The sequence below is a fragment of the Bufo bufo genome, chromosome 1 (genome assembly GCF_905171765.1).
Source record: "Bufo bufo chromosome 1, aBufBuf1.1, whole genome shotgun sequence".
Taxonomy (NCBI): Eukaryota; Metazoa; Chordata; class Amphibia; order Anura; family Bufonidae; genus Bufo; species Bufo bufo.
Window position 1 is genome coordinate 37,730,993 of NC_053389.1, and position 25,560 is coordinate 37,756,552.

Sequence of the window (25,560 nt, forward strand, 5' to 3'; positions counted from 1 at the left end):
CGGTAATAAAAGTTAATCAGAAAGTTTGGCACCATTTAAAAACTACAACTACAAGCTATGTCGACGGATAAAATCAAAAAGTTATAGCTCTTGGATCGCGACGATGAAAAAAAGGAAGAAAAAACGCTGGGTCAGTAAGGTCCAAAACTAAGGGGTTAATGCAAAAAATGTATTGCGCGACATGGCTGCGGCGAATGTGAATGCGGGCTATTCAGGCATCTCCAGAGACCTGGCCATGCGAGTGTTAATGCTGCATCCTCACAGTGGGTGGAGGTGTCAGGCAGGGAGGGGGCGGCCTGTGGGGCTTGTTCTTACCTGCACAGGGAGGGACTGCTCATAGACTGGAGCTGGACTGGGCTGCTCTGGGCCAGTCACTTCTTCTGCCTCCTCCGGACTGAGCGCAGCTCTTCATCCCCCTAAACTCATCCCAGGTCAGTGACCCCCGCAGGATCTGGCTGCAGCTGGGGCTGCCGAGGCTTCGCTTGGTTCTTGCCTTTTGTAACACTTGTTTTGTTCCTTTCCCTTCTCGCGCTGAGGAGGATGCTTTGATGTTAGAGTGTCAGCTCTTTTGCCAAAGGGCGATGCTGAAAACGTAGTCGCTTTCTGGAGTCGTGAAGTAACAAAGGTGTTTGGCTCAAGGCGCGAGCGCGCTCTGTCCGCGAAACGTGCTCCATGTGTCGGTCGCATCTCCCGAACCGACTGCATCGTGGTAACTCCGGGGCTATTACAGCAAATGCACGTGATGACGTGAGCACTGGGGACGAGCGGACTTGTGTTTCAAGTTCGGCGTGCAAGGTTCGGGTTATCTAAGAATTCCATTATGGATTCCGCGACGGAATTCTTAGATACGCCGAACCTCGAAACACAAGTTCGCTCATCCCTAGTGCTCACAGTACAGTGGCCCCGTGACCAGATAGAGACCGACTGTATCGTAAACTACTAGGGAAGGCGCGGGCGGTACAGCAAGACACGGACTGCGTTTGCTGGGCGGATTGTGTGTGTGTGAGCCCTATGGGTTATGGGTAGTGTTGAGCGAACTTGTGTTTTAAGTTAGGCGTCTAAAGTTCGGGTTATCGAAGAATCGCGTTATGGATTCCGCTACTACGGACTATGACGGAATTTAGAATCCATAACGCGATTCTTCGATACGCTGAACTTTAGACGCCGAACTTAAAACACAAGTTTGCTCAACACTAGTTATGGGAGGATGAGCTCAGGAGATGAAAGGGTTACACAGCGACTGGTTTTAATGTTTTTTTAGATGAGAATTGTCATAAGTAGGGATGAGCGAATCGACTTCGGATGAAACATCCGAAATCGATTCGCATAAAACTTCGAGCTCCTGTTAGAATGTATTGGCTCCGATGAGCCGACGTTATTGCTTGGAACCGAACCCAAGTTCGGGAAATGTTGTTGTGTTTTTTTTTTTTGTTTTGTTTTTTCAGTACAAATGAAGTTATTGTGCGAAGTAATAACGTTGGCTCATCGGAGCCAATACATTCTAATACTGCACGGAGCTCCTGCTTTATGCGAATCGACTTCGGATGTTTCATCTGCAGTCGATTGGCTCATCCCTTAGTCATAAGGTACAAAAAAATTTTTTTTGCATAGATGCACCTGATGGGGTCACATCTGCTGTGATCTTCTCTTGATATTGGTTATAACTGTGCGGCTCCTTTAAAAAAAAAAAGTGATTTATTAAAGAAGATGCATCTTATTGATGGGAAATGTAGGAAAAATGTGACACAGAAGAGAATAGATACAAAGTATCCAGCCCCGAATAGACCTCAGTTCAGAATGGATACAAAGTTGTGGCTGCAGCTGTTATCATTTGAGATCTTGGAGTCTTGTGAGCCCCATGGTGTGACCGGCCGGGTCAGAGGTCCCCCATAACTCCATCCCCGACCCTCCTCGCTCTTCCTTTGTCAGTTCTATACATATATAGGCTTGTCAGGAAAGCCAATCCCTTTATCATGTAGAGAAAAAGTTAATACAAGGCACTTACTAATGTATTGTGATTGTCCATATTGCTTCCTTTGCTGGCCGGAGTCATTTCTCCATCACATTATACGCTGCTCGTTTCCATGGTTATGACCACCCTGCAGATCCATCAGTGGTGGTCGTGCTTGCACAATATAGGGGGGGGGGGGGGGGGGGGGGGGAGCATCGGCCTCTCTGGTGGCCGGAACCATAGGCATGCATAACAGCTCCCGTCCCGGCCACCTTGCATGTTCACCGCAGATGCCATTGGCTGAAGTGAGACGACCCCTTTTAAGGAGATTCCCCCGAGAATTTGATATTGATGTCCTATGCTCAGGATAGGTCATCATGGATATAGGATTGGAAGGAATCCAACTAGGATCCCCGTCCATCGGCTGTTCCAAGAGGCCGCAGCTCTCCATTAGGGCTTAGGCCAGTGACGTCATGTGGCCTAGGTGCGGCTCAGTCCTATTCAAGTGAATGGGGCTGAGCTGCAATACCAAGCACAACCACTACACGATGTAGGGCGCTGTGCTTGGAGACTGCAGCCGAGCTCCAGCAAGTGCAGCCGCCTCTTTATGTTCCATAAAATCCGGCACAGATTTTTTTTTTCCTCTGTGAAATCCACCATTAAAAACGCCAACATTAGTTTTCCATTGACTTCCCCCTGCGCACACGTTTTTTGTTTTTTCCCAGCTGAGATCTGCTTCTGAAACGGCTGCTACCTCTTAGAGGCGGATTAATAGTGGATTTTGTATTGAAGCGCTTGTGGTGCTCCCAGCTCACTGGAAGTGAAGATTTGTCCTGTTCTCTGCCCGCCCCGGATCCTACGCCGTCACGTGAGCGTTAGGGCTCCTGCATACGAACATGTGCCACCCTGAGCATTGGGCATGGCAAACTGTGGCCCCCAATGCAAGGGCACCATCCATGCGGCTGCTGTGACAGATTCAGACCCCATTTAACTTGAATAGGTCCGTGATCCGACCGCACCACAAAAAAAATTGAACATGAAACTCTGGCATGGCTGTTCCAGCAGAGAAGCAAAGGATCGTTGGGACACAAAGCGCAGCATGGGGCAGTCAGTATCCGGCCGGATCTTCTCTCGCCTGCCGGAATGCGCTGGGGCCGGTAGACGTTCCATCCACATGCGGCAGATAGTATCCGGCCGGATCTTCTCTCGCCTGCCGGAATGCGCTGGGGCCGGTAGACGCTCCATCCACATGCGGCAGATAGTATCTGGCCGGATCTTCTCTCGCCTGCCGGAATGCGCTGGGGCCGGTAGACGCTCCATCCACATGCGGCAGATAGTATCCGGCCGGATCTTCTCTCGCCTGCCGGAATGCGCTGGAGCCGGTAGACGTTCCATCCACATGCGGCAGATAGTATCCGGCCGGATCTTCTCTCGCCTGCCGGAATGCGCTGGGGCCGGTAGACGTTCCATCCACATGCGGCAGATAGTATCCGGCCGGATCTTCTCTCGCCTGCCGGAATGCGCTGGAGCCGGTAGACTTTCCATCCACGTGCGGCAGGCTGCTCTCTGACCGTAGAGGTGAAAGTAGCCTTAGGTTTCTGGTTTATTTCCTTTTATTTTAAGACTCTGTCGTGCATTGTATTACTTTTTATTACGCATTTTTGTTTTGCGTGTGTATAAGAAGTTCTGTCTTGTGATCTTGTACACATCCACGAGCTAAACTCGAAGCACATAAGGCCATGTCTTAACATAACCTGGAATAATGCGGAGATAGGACTGAAGGCCTCACGCACACAGTCGTGTCCGTTTTTTTCAGTCCACAAATTGCGGAAATGTTCTAAAAAAAAAAAAGAAATTGGCGTACCTGTTAACTTCCTATAGGTCTGAGGTCTGCATTTTGCGGACCCGTTCGGCGGTGGTTAGCACATGGATGATCCGCGTGCTTCCCATATCCTTATGTCCGTTACTCAAAAAGATACGTGCTGGCAAAATGCAGACCTCGGACCCCTTGGAAGTCAAGGGGTCCATAAAAAATGTGGATGCAACACGGACGGGGTTTGAAATTTGCAGAACACAGAATACAGACCGTGGCGTGCGGGCGGGAAGAGTGGCGGTGTCGAGGGGTTACTGGGGAATAATAATAATTTTGGATAGATCGGGTGTTTTTCTATCAGTCGTCCGGCCTCGCCCACACGTGGCCTGATCGTGTCAGTATAGAGACTACGTATATTGGCATGATGTGCGGTGTACAGTTAACCCTTCACAATACGGATCACGTAATATTTTACAATGGCGATGAAGGCGTGTGCCGTCATATATGTATCTATGTGATGTTATATGGACGTGGTTTTTGTGTTAGACAATCGTTTAGGTAACAATTCCCTCCGGATTTATCGCAGGATCCGAGTGTTTTACGGTCACGTACAGATCAGGAGACGCCATTTATGATGCCTCATTGTCCTTTCGACCCGTTTACTTGAGCAATTGTCAGAAGGTCCAAGCGCGTTTTTATCTGCTTTTAATAAATGAGTTACGGAAAAAATATGGTGGCGAAACGACTAAACCTAACCCTTGTCTGCTGAGCTGCTGTATCTAATCCTATCCTGTGTGATACTGTCTGCTGAGTGGTGTATCTAATCCTATCCTATTTGATACTAGCTGCTGTATCTAATCCTATCCTGTGTGATACTGTCTGCTGAGCTGTGTATCTAATCCTGCCATGTGGGATACTGTCTGCTGAGCTGCTGTATCTAATCCTGTCATGTGTGATACTGTCTGCTGAGCTGTGTATCTAATCCTGTCATGTGTGATACTGTCTGCTGAGTGGTGTATCTAATCCTATCCTATTTGATACTGTCTGCTGAGCTGCTGTATCTAATCCTATCCTGTGTGATACTGTCTGCTGAGCTGTGTATCTAATCCTATCCTGTGTGATACTGTCTGCTGAGCTGCTGTATCTAATCCTATCCTGTGTGATACTGTCTGCTGAGCTGTGTATCTAATCCTGTCATGTGTGATACTGTCTGCTGAGCTGCTGTATCTAATCCTATCCTGTGTGATACTGTCTGCTGAGCTGTGTATCTAATCCTATCCTGTGTGATACTGTCTGCTGAGCTGCTGTATCTAATCCTATCCTGTGTGATACTGTCTGCTGAGCTGTGTATCTAATCCTATCCTGTGTGATACTGTCTGCTGAGCTGCTGTATCTAATCCTGTCATGTGTGATACTGTCTGCTGAGCTGTGTATCTAATCCTGTCATGTGTGATACTGTCTGCTGAGCTGTGTATCTAATCCTATCCTGTGTGATACTGTCTGCTGAGCTGCTGTATCTAATCCTATCCTGTGTGATACTGTCTGCTGAGCTGCTGTATCTAATCCTATCCTGTGTGATACTGTCTGCTGAGCTGATGTATCTAATCCTATCCTGTGTGATACTGTCTGCTGAGCTGTGTATCTAATCCTATCCTGTGTGATACTGTCTGCTGAGCTGCTGTATCTAATCCTATCCTGTGTGATACTGTCTGCTGAGCTGCTGTATCTAATCCTATACTATGTGATACTGTCTGCTGAGCTGCTGTATCTAATCCTATACTATGTGATACTGTCTGCTGAGCTGCTGTATCTAATCCTATACTATGTGATACTGCCTGCTGAGCTGCTGTATCTAATCCTATCCTGTGTGATACTGTCTGTTCAGCCTCTGCATCAAAGCCTGGATTGTGGGATACTGCCATATCTAAGTTGATCATATGTGACACTGTCTCAGCGCAGTACAACCCCCATCATGTGCTGTGGCCCATAGTGAGCACATCTGCAGGTCCTGGGGTCAGTTTTTTGGCTCTTTTGATACCCCCTCTGGAGTCGGTTCATGGCTGCAGGACACGGAGGAGCCATCCGGGGTTGCGTCATCTGTTCCTCTTCTGTTACGTTCTCCTGCTTTGAGCTGATAAGCAGCAGAGATCAGAATGTGCTGATCGGGCGCCGCTGATCTGACTGCAGCAGTGACATGGTGGCAATGTGTGTGCCCTGTATCGCTGAAGAATGAGAGAGGCTGCGCTACATGCCACCTGCACCCTGTGTTCCCCAACCTGGCCACAGCAAACCTCTCAAAGTACAAGTTCTTAGTATAAGGCCTCATACACACGGCCGGTCCGTGCACAGGGGGCCGCAATTTGCGGTCCCCAATGCACGGGCAACGTCCGTGTGGGAGCTGGGACGGATTGAGACCCATTCACCTTGAATAGGTCCATGATCCGTCCGCACTGCAAAAAAATAGAAGATTGTTCTATTTTTTTATACTTTTTTTTTTTTTTGCCATGCAGAGGCACAGACAGAAACACAGCGGAAGCGCTCCGTAGTGCCTCCGTTACGCAGCTCCGGATTGCAGACCCATTCAAGTGAACGGGTCCGCATCAGTGATGTGGGGGTCATCCGACTGCTGCCCACATATTGTGGACCTGCTGTTTGCAGGACGCAATACTGCCACGGCCGTGTGCATGAGGCCTAACTCATAATGGGCCTAGATCCGGCGTCTCGGCATCAACCATGATAGTTCTAGATTCGGCGCATCGACCACGACGGCCTGCCTGGATCTGGCGCCTCGGCATCAACCATGATAGTTCTAGATTCGGCGCCTCTGCATCTGGATCTGGCGCTTCAGCATCGACCCACGACTATCCTGGATCTGGCGCCTCGGCATCGACCACGACGGCCTGCTTGGATCTGGCTCCTCGGCATCGACCACGACGCCCTGCCTGGATCTGGCTCCTCGGCATCGACCACGACGGCCTCCTGGATCTGGCTCCTCGGCATCGACCACGACGCCCTGCCTGGATCTGGCTCCTCGGCATCGACCACGACGCCCTGCCTGGATCTGGCTCCTCGGCATCGACCACGACGGCCTGCCTGGATCTGGCTCCTCGGCATCGACCACGACGCCCTGCCTGGATCTGGCTCCTCGGCATCGACCACGACGCCCTGCCTGGATCTGGCTCCTCGGCATCGACCACGACGCCCTGCCTGGATCTGGCTCCTCGGCATCGACCACGACGGCCTGCCTGGATCTGGCTCCTCGGCATCGACCACGACGGCCTGCCTGGATCTGGCTCCTCGGCATCGACCACGACGGCCTGCCTGGATCTGGCTCCTCGGCATCGACCACGACGGCCTGCCTGGATCTGGCTCCTCGGCATCGACCACGACGGCCTGCCTGGATCTGGCTCCTCCTCCTCAACCCTCCCAATGAGTTCAGGCACTCCAGGGTCACCACACGGGGGGCGCTTCTGCCCCTCTGGTGTTTAAAACACCTTGGCTCATGGCTTTGATCTCGAGGTAACGCAGGTGACCGCAGACACCTGGAAGCGTCCGCTCGGTGGGCATTGTTCTTGCTCCATACCAGTGAGCACAGAGGCGCTCCACTTGGCGGAGTTGCGATACCTCCTCGGGGCACTTGACTGTTTCTAGCACAGACAACGCTCTATTCTCCTGTGCGTTCCCTGCGGCTGTCGGATTACATTAGCTCATGTTGCGCTGGGTGTGTCCCTCCTGTCCCACCGCTGGAGACGAGTCTGCACATTGTTCTGTAATTTTTTTTATATAGATTTATTTTTTAACCCATTCAGCAACTGAAGTATAGCATCTGCTGAATGCAGTGACCCACAACAGACAGGGAATTGCTTAAAAGGAAGTTCCCAGATGTTTCCCTCTCACTGACTCCACATGCAGAATGGATCTGCAGCTTTGGGATAACCCTATTGATGTCTGTGGCCCCATAACTGACAAATCTCTAGGGAATGCAGGGTTTACCCCCCCCCACCCACCCACACGCCGTGTTTTTCCCATATCTTCTGCCTAGAACACTGGCTCCCTGTATCCATCTTGTCTGCACTTGCCGGAGGTGAGGTCTCTATGGCCGCCCATCTCGGGCTTAGGAATGCAAATGTTCCCATTTTGTAAATCTATCTAGGACAAGATATGCAAATGCCAAGTTCTGTGCCAAAATCCTGCCCTCAATCTCCATGATGCCGCTCCGGGGTAACGAGCTGCAGAGCTGAACATTTCCAAAGGCACTTGGCATCAAAGAATGGATCTCTCTGTCCCTGGTGAATGGCTCGGCCTGTGTGCACTCTGCTCCTTCCTTCCTCCAGAAGTGTCCTCAGATCACTTTCTTCTCTGAAGGTGTTTCAAGTGCCCCTCTTAGAGTGTCCTCATATTACAGGTCACACATTGTATTACTTATTCTGTACTGATCCTGAGTTACATCCTGTATTATACTCCAGAGCTGCACTCACTGTTCTGCTGGTGGAGTCACTGTGTACATACATTACTTATCCTGTACTGATCCTGAGTTACATCCTGTATTATACTCCAGAGCTGCACTCACTATTCTGCTGGTGCAGTCACTGTGTACATACATTACTTATCCTGTACTGATCCTGAGTTACATCCTGTATTATACTCCAGAGCTGCACTCACTATTCTGCTGGTGGAGTCACTGTGCACATACATTACATTACTTATCCTGTACTGATCCGGAGTTACATCCTGTATTATACCCCAGAGCTGCACTCACTATTCTGCTGGTGCAGTCACTGTGTACATACATTACATTATTTATCCTGTACTGATCCTGAGTTACATCCTGTATTATACTCCAGAGCTGCACTCACTATTCTGCTGGTGCAGTCACTGTGTACATACATTACTTATCCTGTACTGATCCTGAGTTACATCCTGTATTATACTCCAGAGCTGCACTCACTATTCTGCTGGTGCAGTCACTGTGTACATACATTACTTATCCTGTACTGACTGTAACTTCTGTCTTCGCTCTATTGAAATAATTTTTGGCAAGGATTACAAACCTGTACCATGTTATGTCTGCATCTGTATGTCCCATCCGCAAATTATACAATGTGTCCTATATTTGGACTCCTGCACACGAACGTAAAACTTACGACCGTCGTGCAGCCGCAGCAGATCGCGGACCCATTCACTTTAATAGGTCCACGATCCGCCCGTTCCGCAAAAAAGATAGGACATGTTCTATCTTTTTGCGGAACGGGAGTAAGGGACAAAACCCCACGGAAGCACTCCGTAGTGCTTTTGTGGGTTTCCGTTCCTTCCTTCCGTTCCTCATCTCCGGATTTGCGGACCCATTGAAGTGCATGGGTCCGCATCCGTGATGCAGAATGCCCACAGAACCGCGCCCGTCTATTGCGGATCCGCAAATGCGGTCCGCAATACGGCAACGGGCAGCACACATTCGTGTGCAGGAGGCCTTTGGCTGCAAATTAAGGATCCATTGAAGGCCATTGGGGGGGGGGGGTCGTCTGTGGCGTTCTGCTTGTCCCTCTTGCCTGCTATTTGGTCAGGTGTATCCGCAGTGAATAGAATTCTATTACAAGGTAACAGTTTATTTTCAGGTGACGGGTGACTTGCTCCGATGCCTGCCGCGTTTCATGTCTGAGGCAGCCACACAGAACGGCTGAGTGTCCGGTTACTAGACGGAGATATCGCGTGTCTGCTGCTGGAGCACCAAGGGGTCAGGACAGGTGGAAAGGGAAACCTGAATGGGGAGCGCCCCCGGGTACGTGGAGGTCAGGGGCGTCACTGCGCCCACCGTGACTACAGTTAAAGGGGGATTCCAGTTTCCATGAATAGGTCACTCAGTGCCTAACAAAAACCTATACAGGTGTGTTTTTTTTTTTTTCTCCTATAGTATCAACCACTCGTGCATTTTGAGATCTCTGCTTGCTGTAATCCAACCGGCGTTTTCGTTTTTTCCCTGTCCTGGAAACGCAGGTACTTGACTTGCAAGACAGAGCTCGGATGTCTGTGCATCACATGACCAGGAGAAAGTTTTGCATCTACTGAATGACAGCAAGCAGAGATACTGAAAACTGAGGAGTTGCAGAACTTTTCATCATGCAACACCTTCTGAACTATAAGATCGTGATCTATGCCGCGCAGCATGTGTTTTTGCGCTGGATTGGAACATGTCGCTGGGGCGTTTCCAATAGAGTTGCAAAAACCTGTATGCGGAGTACAGTGCGCACAGCGCCCCCCGGTGGATGCTCCTGCAATTCCACCCTCCTCATAGACTAATCTCTGCTCCAGTTATATTGCATAGGACTCTTGTGGCTATAAAGCAGGGATGGCCAACCTGCGGCCCTCCAGCTGTTGCAAAACTACAACTCCCAGCATGCAAAGACTGCCTACAGAAGGGCATGGTGGGAATTGTAGTTTTACAACCACTGGAGAGCCGCAGGTTGGCCATCCCTGCTATAAAGGTTTTGGACTGCGCTCTGTTAGATCCATAAAGGGGTGTTCCGGCTGTTAAGTTATCACTGGCCAATAGGATGGGGGATAAATATTCGGTGGGGGCCCTACCGCTAAGACCCCCTCTGATCAGAAGTGCTGTACTCCCTCCACCAATCGAATAGTTATCCCCTGGGCATAAAAACCGGAGTACGCCTTTAAAGGGTACAAGCCTATCCCTTACCCACAGGATAGGATATGGATCTAGTTGGTGGGGGTCTGACTGCTGGGACCCCCACCAATTATGAGAACGCGCATCTGAGGGGGGGTATCCCAATAATTTGACTGCAACCAGTCAGATACTTAGAAGGGCTCATGCACCCGTCGTTGCCCGACCATGCCCGTATTGCGGCCTGCAAACAGTGGGGTCACAATATACGGGCGCCGGCTGTGTGCCAACCAGATCACGGATGCAGGCGAAGGGGTCTGCAATCCGGAAGGTGCGATGCAGAACGGAGCCACGGAAGCGCTATGTAGAGCTTCTCTCCGTGGCCCTCGCACCACAAAAAAGTGAAACGTCTTCAAGTTGAATGGGTCTGGACGCCCATGCGGCAGCCGCACGTATGGTGCCCGTGTATTGGGGAGCGCAAATCGCGGTCCCCAATGCATGGAACGGCATGAGACCTAAGTTTGTGTCTTTGGGGCGTTTTGGCTTTGGAGTGTCTTAAATTGGGCGAGCCCTTCTTAAAGACCCTGACGCACATGGATGCTTCCCCCGCCAGCTTCTGTTGCAATGTTTCATTCACCCATGTGCTAAACATTGCCTCACGACGACGCCGACCATAACCAGTCAGCGCTGGCCCCAAATAAATTGCAACAATGTAGCAATAAAGGTACATTTACACAAGACGCGTCATTGTTGTCACAGCTCCTGTTTAATCCCGGATATAAACCTTGACCAAGTGACGGACGTCTGAAACCATGATGTATGAGAGAGAATGGCCCCCTCTGTTGGGCATGTGCCTGCTGGGAGTTGTAGGTTCAGGAATAGAATGCAAAACAGACAGTAAAAACTGCCACTAACCCAATAAAGAGAAATTATTTCTGTGCGTTCAGTGTCGGCAGAAAGCCTTGTGTAAACCTGGCTGCCTCGGCTCAGTTCTAATCCATCCAGTTGGCGGGCAGCCACCCCCCCCCCCCCCCCGCCCAATGTCCCTTCCGCTTTCCATCTAGTCCTGCTTTTCCTTCATCCCTCTTTGTCCTCTTGCCGAGTTGCCGTTTCCTTTTTTTTCCCCCCCTTTTGTCTTCCTCTGTAGAGATTTCGTTAGCTCCCAGTGTTACCCCAGCAACCCTTCAGCCTTCAGTGCCTCTAACATCAGAGGGTTTGCATTATATTTAAGACCGCTCTAGGGTTTGCATTATATTTAAGACCGCCATATGCAAGGGATTGTCCAGGATTAGGTTTTTTTGCGTCGTCTTCCTTTTTTTTTTTTTTTTGCGACAGCACCACGCTCGCTCATGGGCCATGACTGGTATTGCAGTTCAGCGGTATTCAATTGAGTAGGAAAAAAACTGCAATATTCCATTAGGCCAATATATGGCGGTGCTATTTTGGGGGGGGGGGGGGACAACAAAAAAAACTTTTTTGCTCATCAACAAGGGAGACTACACCTGACGTGTAGTGGATGAGTGTTTTCTAAATTATTCGGGCTCCCAACAACCTGTAAATCTTACTAGTCCAAGGGGGTGACGGGCGGTTAGACATCTGATATAAGGTATTTATTGCTGAGCAGCTGCTATGGAGCACGATGGCCACTAAGGGGAGCCATTTCCAGGGAGAGTTGGTGTGGACTATGTGGGGGTATGGGAAATGCAATGGAGCCCCATGGTTACCCTGTGCTGGAACATCAGACTGCCTGCATGTGATGTCATTGTGTGTGTTTAATACCCATATGATGTTACAGTGTGCATGCTGACCTCTTTTTTTTTTTTGTGTGCATTATGCCTGTGTTGTGACATCACTACATGCATTACTCATGTGCCGTAACATAGCATATGACCCGGGCCTCGTCCCTAAATTGTGTTTGGTCAATCCCGCTAAATTCTGCAACATGAGATGAAGTATCCACCATCGCTTAAGTCGCCCATCATAAGATTGCAAGAAACGTAATACTACAGCGCAATTCTGGTCTGCACCCGCACAGCAGAGCCCTCCTCGCCTCACTAATTACGCGCTTGTATCTCTGGCTCGTCTGCCTTTGGAACAGTGTAGCTATTGCTCCCTGGATGGCTGCCATTGACTGAGCCCTTTTATAGAAGATAACCCTGAGTACACAATGGGCCCGATGAGTCTGTATCTGTCTGAACTGCCCCTGACCCGCGATGTAATCTGATGGAACATGCTCGGCTCTGCTTCATTAGTTTTGCTTGCGCAATTTTCTGCTGGGTCATATCTTGACTGTCAGCCAGGAATCTGAAAACTGTGGCGAAAATGGCAGCAACTGTTCCCAGGCCTTGGTAAATGGCCCCTTTAACTATTAGGGAATTGCATACTAAGCAATTCCCCAACAGAAAGCTACTGTATAATACACGGAGTCATTGGGCTGCGGATGGCGTTGACTTGGGACAATTTGTTTTCCGGTTATCAGATTGGCTGACGCTTGATGTTGAGCGATTCTTAGAATATTAGGGAATTGCAAAAAAAAAAAAAAAAAAAGCAATTACCTAATATATCTACATGAAAAATGGGGGCTCCATCCGTATAAAATGAATACAGAGATTTCCTTTAATTTTGTGAGTAAAGGGCAATTCCAACAGTAAAGCTACCGCTCCTAGTAATGAGGGCGGAGCTGTGACCACCTCATAGGAGGCTGGTTGTCATAAATAACCGTTTATGAAACGGCCTAAAAGAAAATCTGACTTTGTTGCCCATAACGGAAATGGCCAATCGCAGCGCAGCTTTAATTCTGTATTCTGCTGTTGAAAGATGAAAGCTGCTCTGTGATTGGTTGCTATGGACTATTGCCTAAATGTTCCCCATAGATTTCATAGCAACCCATAGCAACCAATCCTGAGGCAGCTTTCATTTTTTCAACAGCAGAATACCAAAAATGAAAGCTGCGCTGTGATAGCCCACAGCAGCCAGTCACAGCGCAGATTTCATTTCGTATTCTGCTGTTGAAAAATAAAAGCTGCGTCGGGATTGGTTGCTATGGGCTAGTTCATAGATCAGCAACTTTTGGCACTACAGCTGCTGTGAAACTATAACTCCCAGCATGCAAACATGCCTGGCTGCTCTTCTGACGCCTATAGAATTGAATGAAGCATTCTAGGAGTTGTAGTTTTTGAACAGCTGAAGTGCCGGAGGTTGCTGATCCCTGGACTAGTTCATAAATCTTCCTCTGTCCAAGGCAACCAATCACAGCGCAGCTTTCATTTTTCAACAGCAGACTACAAAATGAAAGCTGCGCCATGATGGGTTGCTATAGGCAACAAAGGCAAGTTTCTGTTTTTGACAGTGTTCCTATTGATTTTGGCTTCAGACACCCGGTCCTGCCGGCTATGTCCATGGCGTGGGGAGGTGCGGATCTTGTACTGGATTGTAGCAGGTGGCTGCGCTCAGAATGTGGTTCTTTCCACTGGGAACCAGTTTGGTTTAGATCAGCATCTCCAGAAGCAAAACAAACTGGTTCTGTGAGGGTTGAGGCGGTGGAGGAGCAGCCAGATGTCAGCGGGGAAGAAGAAGACGTCCTTAAAGACAACCCTTCTGTTCGCTGCTGCTAATGTTGATGGGGCGGCCATAACACTGAAGTCTATAGCTTTAGAGGGGCTGTTCCCTCTCCTGACATGTTTTAGGCTCCATTCACACGTCCGCATAATGGGTCCGTTCCGCAATTTTGCGGAACGGGTGCGGACCTATTCATTCTCTATGGGAACGGAATGGATGCGGACAGCACACAGTGTACTATCCGCATTTGCGGTGCACGGCCCCGATCTTTGGGTCCGCAGCTCCGCAAAAAGATAGAGCATGTCCTATTCTTGTCCGCAGCTTGCGGACAAGAATAGGCATTTCTATGGGGGTGCCGGGCTGGTGTGTTGCGGACACGGCACGGACGTGTGAATGCAGCCTTAGGGACTACTTGCATTTCCCCTGTAATCAATACTGGAGCACCGATTCTTTGTGTCATTCCTCTATTATTCCTATTAGACGTTTTATGAATAAAATGCCATCTTGGTGTTACCAGTTGGGGAGGTGGTGTCCAGCTAGCACTGATTGGACACAGTGCTGGGACCCCCCCCCAACTGGTAACATGCAGTTGGCGATTCGTTCATAATCTTCTAGTAGGAATAATAAAGGAATGGAACTAGAGTTACAGGAAAAGATGCAGATCCAGAATTATTACATGGGGAATGAAAGCAGTGACTTGGGGTACTTTCACACTAGCGTTTTTTCTTTTCCGGCAATGAGTTCCGTCCTAGGGGCTCAATACCGGAAAAGAACTGATCAGTTTCATCCCCATGCATTCTGAATGGAGAGCGATCCGTTCAGGATGTGTTCAGTTCAGTCTTTTTGACTGATCAGGACAGAGATAAAACCGCAGCATGCTACGGTTTTTATCTCCGGCCAAAAATACTGAAGACTTGCCTGAATGCCGGCATTTTTTCCCATAGGAATGTATCAGTGCTGGATCCGGCATTCAAAATACGCAGACCGAAAAAAAATGTAAAAAAAAATAAATGCCGGATCCGTTTTTCCATATGACACCGGAAAGACGGATCCGCCATTTCAATGCATTTTTTAAGACCGGTCAGGATTCTGATCAGTCTTAAAATGCCATCGGTTGGCATACGTTTTGACGGATCCGGCAGGCAGTTCCGGCGACGGATCACTCTGCTACAAGTGTGAAAGTAGCCTAAAACAGACATGTCAGGAGAGGTGACAGGTTCTAAAAAGGGGCAGTTTATAGCGATATGAAGGGGGTCGGGTTTTCCTGGTTATGGACCACGTTTTTATCCACATTGCTTCCCCCTCCCCCACAGATAAGCCAGAAGGGCGAGGGGGGCACGGAGCGATAGTGGTGGAGATTGTAATGTAAATACTCATGTATGATAGGCTTAGATACAGCCTGCATACAGTGTCGCACATAGAAGGCTTAGATACAATGACTTGGCAGACACTGATACATGGTAGGCTTGGATACAGCAGAGTAGAAGACAGTATCACACATAGGATTGGATAGAGCAACCTAGTAGTATCACACATGAGGGGATTAGATACACTAGCTGAGCAGAACAGTATCACACATGACCGGTTTAGGCCTCATGCAGACGACCGTAGTTCCGGTCCGCATCCGAGCTGCAGTTTTGGCGGCTCGGGTGCGGATCCATTCACTTCAATGGGGCCGCAAAAGATGCAGACAGCACTCCGTGGGCTGTCCGCATCCGTTGCTCCGTTCCGTGGCCCCTGCAAAAAAAATATAACATGTCCTATTCTTGTCCGTTTTGCGGACAAGAATAGGCTTTTCTACAATGGGCCGCCCGTTCCGTTCCGCAAATTGCGGAAGGCACATGGGTGGCTTCTGTTATTTGCGGATACACCACTAATGGTCGTGTGCATGTAGCCTTAGACGCATGAGCTCGCACTCGCAGGGTCGGCATGCGCGCAGAGGTATTTGTTCAGTCGATTCTCGGCCTATTTGCCGGATCTCCACCAGACTCTGTTATAGTTAATGGGGCCGAATGTCGTTCCGTCCGTGACTGATCCGAGGGGCTCTTCCCCACTGGAACAGCCTGCCAGATAGCCTCAGCTTAGATACAGTATCACACATGCTAGGTTTACGCTACTTCAGTAGACGGTATAGCACTTTATAAGCTTAGATACAGAAACATGGTGTGCTTAGATACACTATTGCACTTTGTAAGCTTAGATACTGCAGCATGGTAGACTTGGGCTTCACTGCGCTTATAAGGGCTCGTGCACACGAATGTATTTTCTTTCCGTGTCCATTCTGGGTTTTTTTTGAGGACCGTATGCGGAATCATTCACTTCAATGGGTCCGCAAAAAAAAAAAACTGCCGTTACTCCGTGTGCATTCTGTTTCCGTATGTCCGCATTACGGACAAGGATAGGGCTGTTCTATGAAGGGCCAGCTGTTCCATTCCGCAAAATAAGGAATGCACACGGCTGTCATCCGAATTTTTTGCGGATCCGTTTTGTGGTGGACCACAAAATACATAAGGTCGTGTGCATGAGCCCTAATTCTAGCAGTGTCTTCCGACCGGAGGAACAGACTGCCGGCGCTTACTGTATCTGGTGTACTTGCCGGATTTCAGCCGGAGGAAAAAAAAATGCTACACCCGGCTGATTTTTGTGCGGCAAAATCCCATTACAGTGAATTAGGATCCAGCGGTGTACGGTGGTATCTGGCTGCTCCGGATACGGTTAACTCCGGCGGAGGAACAGACTGCCGGAGTTAAAACCGCAGATGTGATGGTAGGCTTAGATACAGAAACTCAGACAGTATCGCACTCTGCAAGCTTAGATACAGAAATGTGGTAGGCTTACGCTGGGTTCACACATGAGCGTTTTACAGCGCGTTCCTACGCGCTGTAAAACGCTCAACAGGCAAGAACCAATGATTCCCTATGGGCATGGTTCTCACCTGAGCGTTTTACAGCGCGTACGATCGCGCTGTAAAACTCCCTACGGCCCAAGAAGTACAGGAGCTTCTTTGGGGCGTATGGTCGTGCGTTCCCGTACATAGACTTCCAGGAACGCGCGACAATGGGCGTTTGCTTGTTTCTGGAGCCGCGTATGTAAACGCCGGATAAAATCGCGCATACAGAGCGCATGTAAGTACGCTCATGTGTGAACCCAGCGTCAGATGCACTAGTTCAGCAGACATTATCACACTTGGATACACCAGCTCTGTAGATGGGATAAATGATAGGCTTAGATACACTAACTCAGTATCACACTTGATAGGCTTAGATACTCAGAGTGAATGTAAATTCCTCACGTTAAAGCGCGGTTTGGATCACAATTTGTTGGGAGTTTTTTGTCTTCAGTCTTCGCTCCATATTTACGAGGTGCGTCTGTTTACTCTCTGCTTTTGCTCCCAGCAGGCTGCCATCGTCTGATCCGAAGATGCAGGACGTCTGTCTTACTTTGTTCCTGATGCTGGCATGTAAGTAAGAAACCGCAGAGACGCCAGGACATCGACCGCGTGATCGCCACATATTATATTTCATACATCAGAGAATGGGACAAAGAGATTTTCTTAAAGGGGAACTCCATATGTCACGTAATCCTTGTCTGTTGCTTTTCTGGATCCTTCCCAGTGTGGGGGGGGAGCATAGTGGTCACGAAACACGGCACCACCGGTTACAGTGCGATAATAATGGCACTAAGGGGGTGGAGCCTGACACCTGCTTGTTAGCATGGGGGAATGTATGTCATGGAGAGAACTGCTGCCGGGTAGAAACCATACTGTAACACTGAATACAATCTGATCAGTGGGGGTCCGACACCTGGGACCCCCGTGGATCAGCTGCTTGTAAGCACTGTGACCTTCTCCACGCTCGCCAAGCACAGCGCCGTACATTATATAGCGGCCGTGCTTCTATGAAGCTGAGCCGCACCTCGGCCATGTGACCGATGACCGCGTCGTCGCTGGCCTAGGGAAAGCTATGAGAATTCCGCGGTCAGCGCCAGTGCCTTCTCAAACAGCTGATCGGCGGGGGTCACAGGTGTCCAACCCCCACCGATCATCAGATACTGATCACCTATCCTGAGGAAAACCCCTTTAAACGTGCTTTGAGTTAAATGTTTTTGGTAGGTGGATGTGCCCCTCCTCAATCTCTCCCCACCCCTACATCCTTAAAAAAAAAAAACTATTTCTGACAAACGTGTTTTTTTTTTTAAGGCTTCGGGTCTTATTATCCTGTTTGACCAGATTCTGTGTGATCTCATAAGCGCTTGTTTATCCTTTTTTCTCTTTTTTTTTTTCTGTTTCAGCCACGCCTCTTCTCCACGCCAGCGGGGGAGCACCACAAGGTCAGTGTCTCTAAATTCATCCCACCAAACCAGCTGCACAATGATAACCCCCCCCCCCCCCCCCCCAAAAAAAGTAATATTTTTAAATTAACTGATGTTATATTAAAAAATAAACAAAATGATACATTGTAACAATCCAAAGTATGTTATATCTACTTTTATCCACAAGGGTTAGAATTTTTTTTGAGGTAGGTTGCCTGTGGCCCAGCAGTGACAATGGGGGTCATTCATCAAAGGCTGGAATTTTAACACAGGTCTTTGATACCTCCTGCACTGCTGGAGGATGTGCCTCATTTATGATGAGGCACAGGCCTTGTTATAAATTAGACACATCTTCCACCAGTCCTTACGCCTAGATTGAATTCTACGCCGGCCCCTGACTGGAGTAAATTTCAATCAATATTTCTGCCAGGAAACTGGCATAGACAACAGTGAGACTAATGACCCGGCCCCCTCAATGCCCCTGTGAGCCTTTTTTTGAGCAAAAAAAACTGGAGTAAGGGGCCATGATGAATGACTCTATCGCCCTGCTTGCGGTTACCTTCTGCCAGACATAAGAATCTGTGTATTAAATGGGGCCCCTCCAGAAAATTGTCTGGTATTGTGGTTGGCCAGTCCGACCCTGAATATTTCTAGAAGCTCACAAAAAGTTTTCATGTATAGGTAACCACCAAACAGAAACAAACGTCATCTCTCAGCCCCAAAGGGTGCCAGTACTTTAAATGGCACGTCAACTATGGGGTAGGGGGCCACTGGTACTACATAGGGCTCTACATAGGTTCTACATAGGGCTATGGAGGTATAAATTATTCCTGATTTGGTAGTGAAGATCTTCACCAGTCTTTGTCCCAGCCCCTAGGGTTTTGCCCACTTTAGAGTCTCCCAAAAAATGCCTTGGGCAGTAATAATCTATGCTAGTGATACACTGCTCGATCTATAGAAACCTCAGTGGTTGCACATTTATTTTCACCTTGTCCAATTAGGACAGAGCTGGACCGCCCACGAGGAGCTCCTCAGATAATAGATCTTCAGTAATAACCAAGCACAGGGGTGGATGATAATTTGTTAGGCCCATCTGTATGCATTAGTGATGTAGCAACCTTTTTTTAATTAGATTTTTTGTTATTTTGTAGTTTTATTAATTAACTTTTTTTTTCCGTTTTAGAGAGCGACCCTTTTGTATATGGTGAGTATTCATTCCTAATGACTTCATATATTTGAATGACCTCCACTATAAGGGGAATGTAAAGCTGCTACCCGCCTGTTGATCAGTGGTATAACTCCTGTGTTTTCTGCTGTTTAGATTACAAGACTCTGCAGATCGCTGGACTCAGTGTTGCCGCGGTGCTGTGCGTAATGGGGATCATCATTTTAATAAGTGAGTCGTGAAGCGTTCATTCTGAGAATGGTATCAGCGTGATCATTATATTGATGGACTGTTCAGGAATGCAAAAACATGGCTGCTTTCTGCCAGCAACAGCGCCACACCTTTCCACAGGTTGTGGGTGATATTGCAGCTCAGCCCCATGAACTTCTGTGGACCTGAGCTGCAATACCTGACACAACCTACGGACAGATGTGGCGCTGTTGCTGGAAAACACAAGCACATTTTTCTAATCTTGATCATCTCCTTTAGTAGTTTTATCTAAAAGTTAAAAAAATAGGTTTAGTTTATAATGGAGTCTTGGACTTGGTGATCTGTTTTTCTGACACGGAGCTCCAAATCCACTGCATAGTCAGTCATGCATGGCCGTGCTCGAATTGTAGCCCGCAAACAGTGGGTCTGCAATATACATATTATTAATAATATAATAATTATTATTATTATTATTATTATTATTATTATTATTATTATTATTTATGGGTCTGGATCCGTCTGCGGCAGTCGCACGGATAATGCCCGTGCATTGGGGACCACAACTTGCGATCTCCAATGCACACAACGGCCGTGTGTATGAGCCCTTAAAGGGATATCTTTCCATCTCATAAAATGATGGCATGTCATTCGGATGTGTGATTATTAAAGGTGCTGAGCATAAAGGATCACTAGTTTAAATTCCGCACTGCCACCCCTTTACTGTTATTCCTTGCACAGTGGTGCCCTGGCCACCCACTATAAAGCACATCTGTACTCAAACAGGACTGGCTGCAGTTACCAGGAGCGCCACTATGCAGGGAAAACTTTAAAGTGGTCACATCAGAATGGTATGACAACACCCACCCCCCAGGTGACATATCTTTGCACAATATCCTGTGGCATTACTAGTTGGGAATAATCCTTTAATATAGTCTTGTAAATAATCATTTTGTCTGCTGAAGCCACCACTAGATGGAGCTATTGAGCTTACTATTTAGGGTATATACCTTGAGCTTGGTAATAAATCAGTATGCAGTGAGCGCCCTCCAGTGGTGACTGCAGCCAACCACACAGTTTTCCTCTAACTCTATGCAGAGAATGTAAAGCGCTGTATTGGAACAACTTAATTCTGACCAATTGACCATCATAAGGAAAATATGTTTACTGGTGGGGATTTATTTTATGCTGATTAGCGGTCATCCATTAAAATATGTTTTGGACTTGAGGGTGTTTTCTGGGACCCAATAGGGCCGATAAACGAACCTTAAATCTGTAGAAGAAAGTTTGTAATATACTTATGGTTCTAAAGTTACTTGGAGTGGTCTCCTGGGAAACCCGGTCTCGTGAAGCTCCTCTTCTGAAAATCCAGCTTCCACCAACTTCACGTTTTTTTTCTAGCGCATGCGCAATCTCCTGAACGCATCTCATCTGTGCATGCGCCAAGGAGAGGAATAGTTTTGGCCCAATCCACAGTGGAAGGTACATCCTGTTCTGAAACCAGGTGAAGTTGGTGAAAGCAGGTTTGTAAGAAGAGGAATGTCGTGTGACCGGGTTCCGGGAGGCTGATCCACACAAGTAAGGTAAGTATATTACAAAGTTTCTTCTGCAGGTGTTATGTGTAATTAAGGTGGGTTTATGGGATCTTCTGGGTTCTGGAACAAAAACCCTTGTAAGCCACCTCTGGCGGCGGCTTACCTCTCAGGAGAAGAAAAAGGGTCGAGTGTTGAAATTCGTCAGTAGTTCCCCCACACACGTTAGATTATCCCACTAAATATCGCGGGTTTGGCCAGCAATAGACTAACGTGTATAGCGGCCATTAGGCTGTATAGCATGAAGCGGAGTGTCTCTCCTTCTATAGACCTCTGACTGCTGGATGGTAGTGTTGGGCGCGAATATTCGAATCGCGAAAATCGCCACTTCGAGAATTCGCGAATTCGTATTCTCGAAAAAAATAAATATATAAAAAATCTAGAATATTCATCAGTAACCTCCCTTCTTGCTTGTGGGCCAATGAGAAGGCTGCAATGTCTTTGTCTGAGCTTAGCAACATCCCTAGCAACCAATAGGAAAGCTGCCTACCTCTTACTATATAGGAACCTCCCCAGCAGCCATTTTCTGCTGTATTTTGCAGATCGGAGAGAGAGCAGTGACATTGCTGTGCTTTCCTGTGTCATTACACTAACTAACTAACACATATTACATTGACGGTTTTCGCAATCAAGAAAATCGCGAATTCTCTAATATATCATGAATATTTGCGAAATATCGCGAATTCGAATATTGCCCCTGCCACACATCACTACTGGACGGCAGAATCTCACATTTCAAACAAGAATGACCAAACGCCTTCTGCATAGCCTTAAATTCCTTGCAGAGTTCATGCAGCCGGTGCAGATGGTTTGTGTTACATGGAGGCCAATGGTCCCCCCTGGGAATATGTCATGAGAATAAACAATGGCCCTCACCTCCTACAGAATGCTGAGCGGAGGCTTCCTTATGGTCTTTGTTGTTTTCAGTTTCCTGTACAGATTCTTAGAAATTGACTCTTTATTTAATTATTTTTAATTTTTTTTTCTCTAGGTGGAAAATGCAGATGTAAATTTAATCAGAAGAAGGAGTAAGTTGTATACGCCTTTGGTTTGTATGCTGCAGGTGGGGTCTGTCATTAGATTAGGGTCGTGCTTGTAACTTAGCTGCCTGCTGCGGACATGGCATCCAGATTCATGGCACTGTCATACCTGTGACGTTGCCACCAAAAGCAATGACAAAGATACTGAACTTGCAGTTGCGGCAGGCACTTGGGGCATTAGGAAATTTCAGGTAACCTGTACATTGTGGGTGGACTCTGTGGTTAGCTTTGAGGTAAACCTGTACTACAGCCACTGCAACCAAACTCATGGAGGTTGCAACACTGCCACTAAGGACAACCTGGGCACTGCTGAATTTGCCACTGCGGCGTAGCCACTGCCCCTAGTGTGATATCCGTTCCACCATATCTTTGAGTTATGACAACCCCAGAACCCAACCTAATCTTAAAGTGGCCATACACTTGCAAAAGCTGACAGCTGAATGATCATTTGCCTGATAGGTTGGGAGGAATAGCTGTCTGTACACATGCACACTTGGCAAGGCAGAGCATGCATGTGCTCTCAATAGGAAAAGGGGGTCCCCGTGCTGTTCACAAGCAGTTGGCTGGCAAAATAGACCAAAGGGGAAGGCATACTTCCCGTACAACTGGTTTAGCTGCACAGAGACACTTCCCAATTCTGTACTGTGGAGTAGGAGTAGGAGTGCCCAGACTGCACTGCTATGCTGAGAGGGGAGGGCAGGGGGGGGGGGTCTTGGCGGCACAACAGGGTTCCCCCACACATAACTCTGCTTTGGGCCCCAGAAATTACAAATCCAGCCCTTCCTGTCGAAAAATTTTTAGAGGAACATTATCTTCCATGAATACAAAGGATTGGGCATCTTGAAAACCAACTGCCTGATCCTCCTTTCCCTAGACATCCTCTGTAAGGGAAGAGTCTACTCACCCACCATTTACATAACAGTTGGTTGACTTTGCATTGCAACAAATGTGACTGTAAGTGGATGCAGATTCGGACGTGCTGCACATTAGGCATAGGTCGCCACGCCCTTTCCAGGCCTGGCCTAGACCATCTGCTATTGGCCTTATGTTTGGTTCCTCCTCATGCCCTCCTTGGGCATCTGACCGGACTGTTTTCTTTCTGCAGCACCAGGAGCAGGCCCAACGGACAGCAGCTGATTACTCCAGGTAATGATGACTACTAGTTATATGGTAGCTGATGCTATATTTATGTGGTAGTTAAGAGAGATGCTGGTTGGCTATGTCCACCCTTGAAAACCCTGCTTCAAATCCCTTACATAGACTTCAAGTTAGAGATCATCTGTCAGCATGATCAACCTTATTAATACCACCTATATTGCCTGGTAGGTAATCATGCAGAGTAAAATGAGATATATGTATTTTCTCTATAAAGTTAAAAGTTGGTGAGATATTTATGTAAATGTCCTATTTGGAGCACCAGAGAGCTGGCCATAGTGCTAGGAGCACTACTGGTGCAACGACCCTGTGCTCTCTGTACTCCCTCTTCCCCTTTGAGTGACAGAGCTATGGTAGATATCTTATTTAGCCCTGTGTTCTTTCGGCAGCGCTGAGGCTCAGTGACTCGGCACTTGCGCAGTGGATCTGATGAGCTCGAAAAGCAGCACTCATCAGATCGACTGCATGGGCACTGAGTTGACTCTGCACTTGCGCAATGGATCTTCTACTGCACAAGAGCTGGGTCACTGAGCTTCGGCACTGCCACGAGAACACCGGGCTAGAAGAGATGTCACTCAAGGGGGAAGGGGTACAGGGAGGCATTGCGCTATTGGTGCTCCTAGTACTATGGCCAGCCCCTTGGTGTGCCAAATGGCAACCATTAACCGTATAGAGAAATATATTGTTTTACTCGGCATGATCAACCCTACCAGGCAATATGCTTGATCATGCTGACCGAGGCTCTTTAAATAACTCTGCAATTACCTGCAGCCACCACTAGAGGGATGCATGCCATTTTTATTATTGAGGTCAATGTACATACTTTATGCAGTCAGAAGATGTTTTCACTCTTGTCTATAAATGAGATTTTGAACCCTGTATTAGAAATGGATCTCCAACCTCATAGGACGTTTAGTAGGGAAGAAGACTTCCACCAGATAAACTTTGACAGGACATTGTACAGATGAGAACCTGTCAGTCTGTGGGGTTCCGATTAAAGGGGTTGTCTGCTTTTTTTTTTTTTTTTATATTGATGACCTATCCTCAGGAAATCAGATCGCTGGGGGTCTGACTCCCGGCACCACCGCCGATCAGCTGTTTGAAGAAAACTGTTGTACAAGCGCTGTCTTCTCCTCGCTGCAGTTGTTACAACTATGGCGCCCCCATTCACTTCAATGGGACGGCTCCTTCCTGTTTGAGTAAATACTACAGAGCCGTCCCATAGAGGTGAATGGGGACGCCGTACTTGTAATTACATTGCTCACCACTGCAATTGCTGCAGCGAGCAGGTAAACGGAGCAGAGAAGGCAGAGCTCGTTGCGGGGCTTTACAAAATTCTTAATTACATGCAATTACAAAAGTATTCAGATCCAGGTGCTGCTTTGGAAGACATGGAATGATAAACCTATGTATGGCTGGCAGCTAGACTCTGTGACCACGCCTCTCTGGGGAGGGGCCTCTGTCTGCTATGTGAGAGCTCCGCCCCCTTCAGGGCAATGTGTCTTATTGATCATTTGACAGTCTGATATCTGATCATTGTCACATCTGTGTTTCAGGAAGCGCCAGTCACTGCTGAACCCCCCGCCCCGTCGTCCAAACTGAGGACACAAACAATCCCAAGCTGTAACGTCTCGTTTGCCTCCTGCCGCCGCCTGTGACCTTTTTTGTTATATAAACTTTTTTCTTTAATATTTTTGGCTGCTAATCCAATAAAGGTTTTGTTTTCTCACAGTTTGAGGCTTTCTTTTCATGTAGTCAGCGATATGATGGGGGAGGGGGGTTATTGTGCTGAAGGGATTGGGCTGAGCTCTCCGAAATGTGAGGAAGTAACAAAGGGTAAAAAAAAAAAGCCAAATTACTGGAATAAATGATTTAACTGATCGGTAATAAAGTACTTTCTTGATTTTAATATTTTGGAATTTGTTTTATTTATGACAAATGTAATACACAGATTAAGTTAATGTAATAGTAATATTTTCTTTTTGTTATATAATTTTTAGTTTATTTGTAATCATTTTATCTTTTTTTTTTTTTTTCTGTATAATATTGCCCATTTATCTTTTGCTTGTTTAGCCAGGCTTTCTTCTACCTACAGATATCTCCTGCGTCAACATGCACATAGTTTATACCATTCTTCTCAATGGAAATCTAT

The 25,560-nt window shown here is 47.7% G+C and overlaps 1 protein-coding gene across 2 annotated transcripts; it reads left to right on the forward strand.

Moving 5' to 3' along the window:
- The first annotated feature begins 295 nt into the window (after positions 1-295).
- On the forward strand, positions 296-25,139 carry FXYD3 (FXYD domain containing ion transport regulator 3). 2 transcript variants are annotated; one of them, XM_040422135.1, is made up of 8 exons: positions 296-431; positions 17,337-17,398; positions 18,229-18,267; positions 19,433-19,453; positions 19,571-19,645; positions 22,205-22,241; positions 23,359-23,399; positions 24,965-25,139. In XM_040422135.1, the coding sequence occupies exons 2-8, from the start codon at positions 17,359-17,361 to the stop codon at positions 24,982-24,984; spliced, it is 273 nt and encodes a 90-aa protein (XP_040278069.1). In that variant the 5' UTR covers positions 296-431; positions 17,337-17,358; the 3' UTR covers positions 24,985-25,139. The 2 variants fall into 2 exon arrangements, with proteins under 2 accessions (XP_040278069.1, XP_040278076.1); XM_040422142.1 differs by having other exon boundaries at positions 303-431; positions 17,334-17,398.
- Positions 25,140-25,560: the final 421 nt, after the last annotated feature.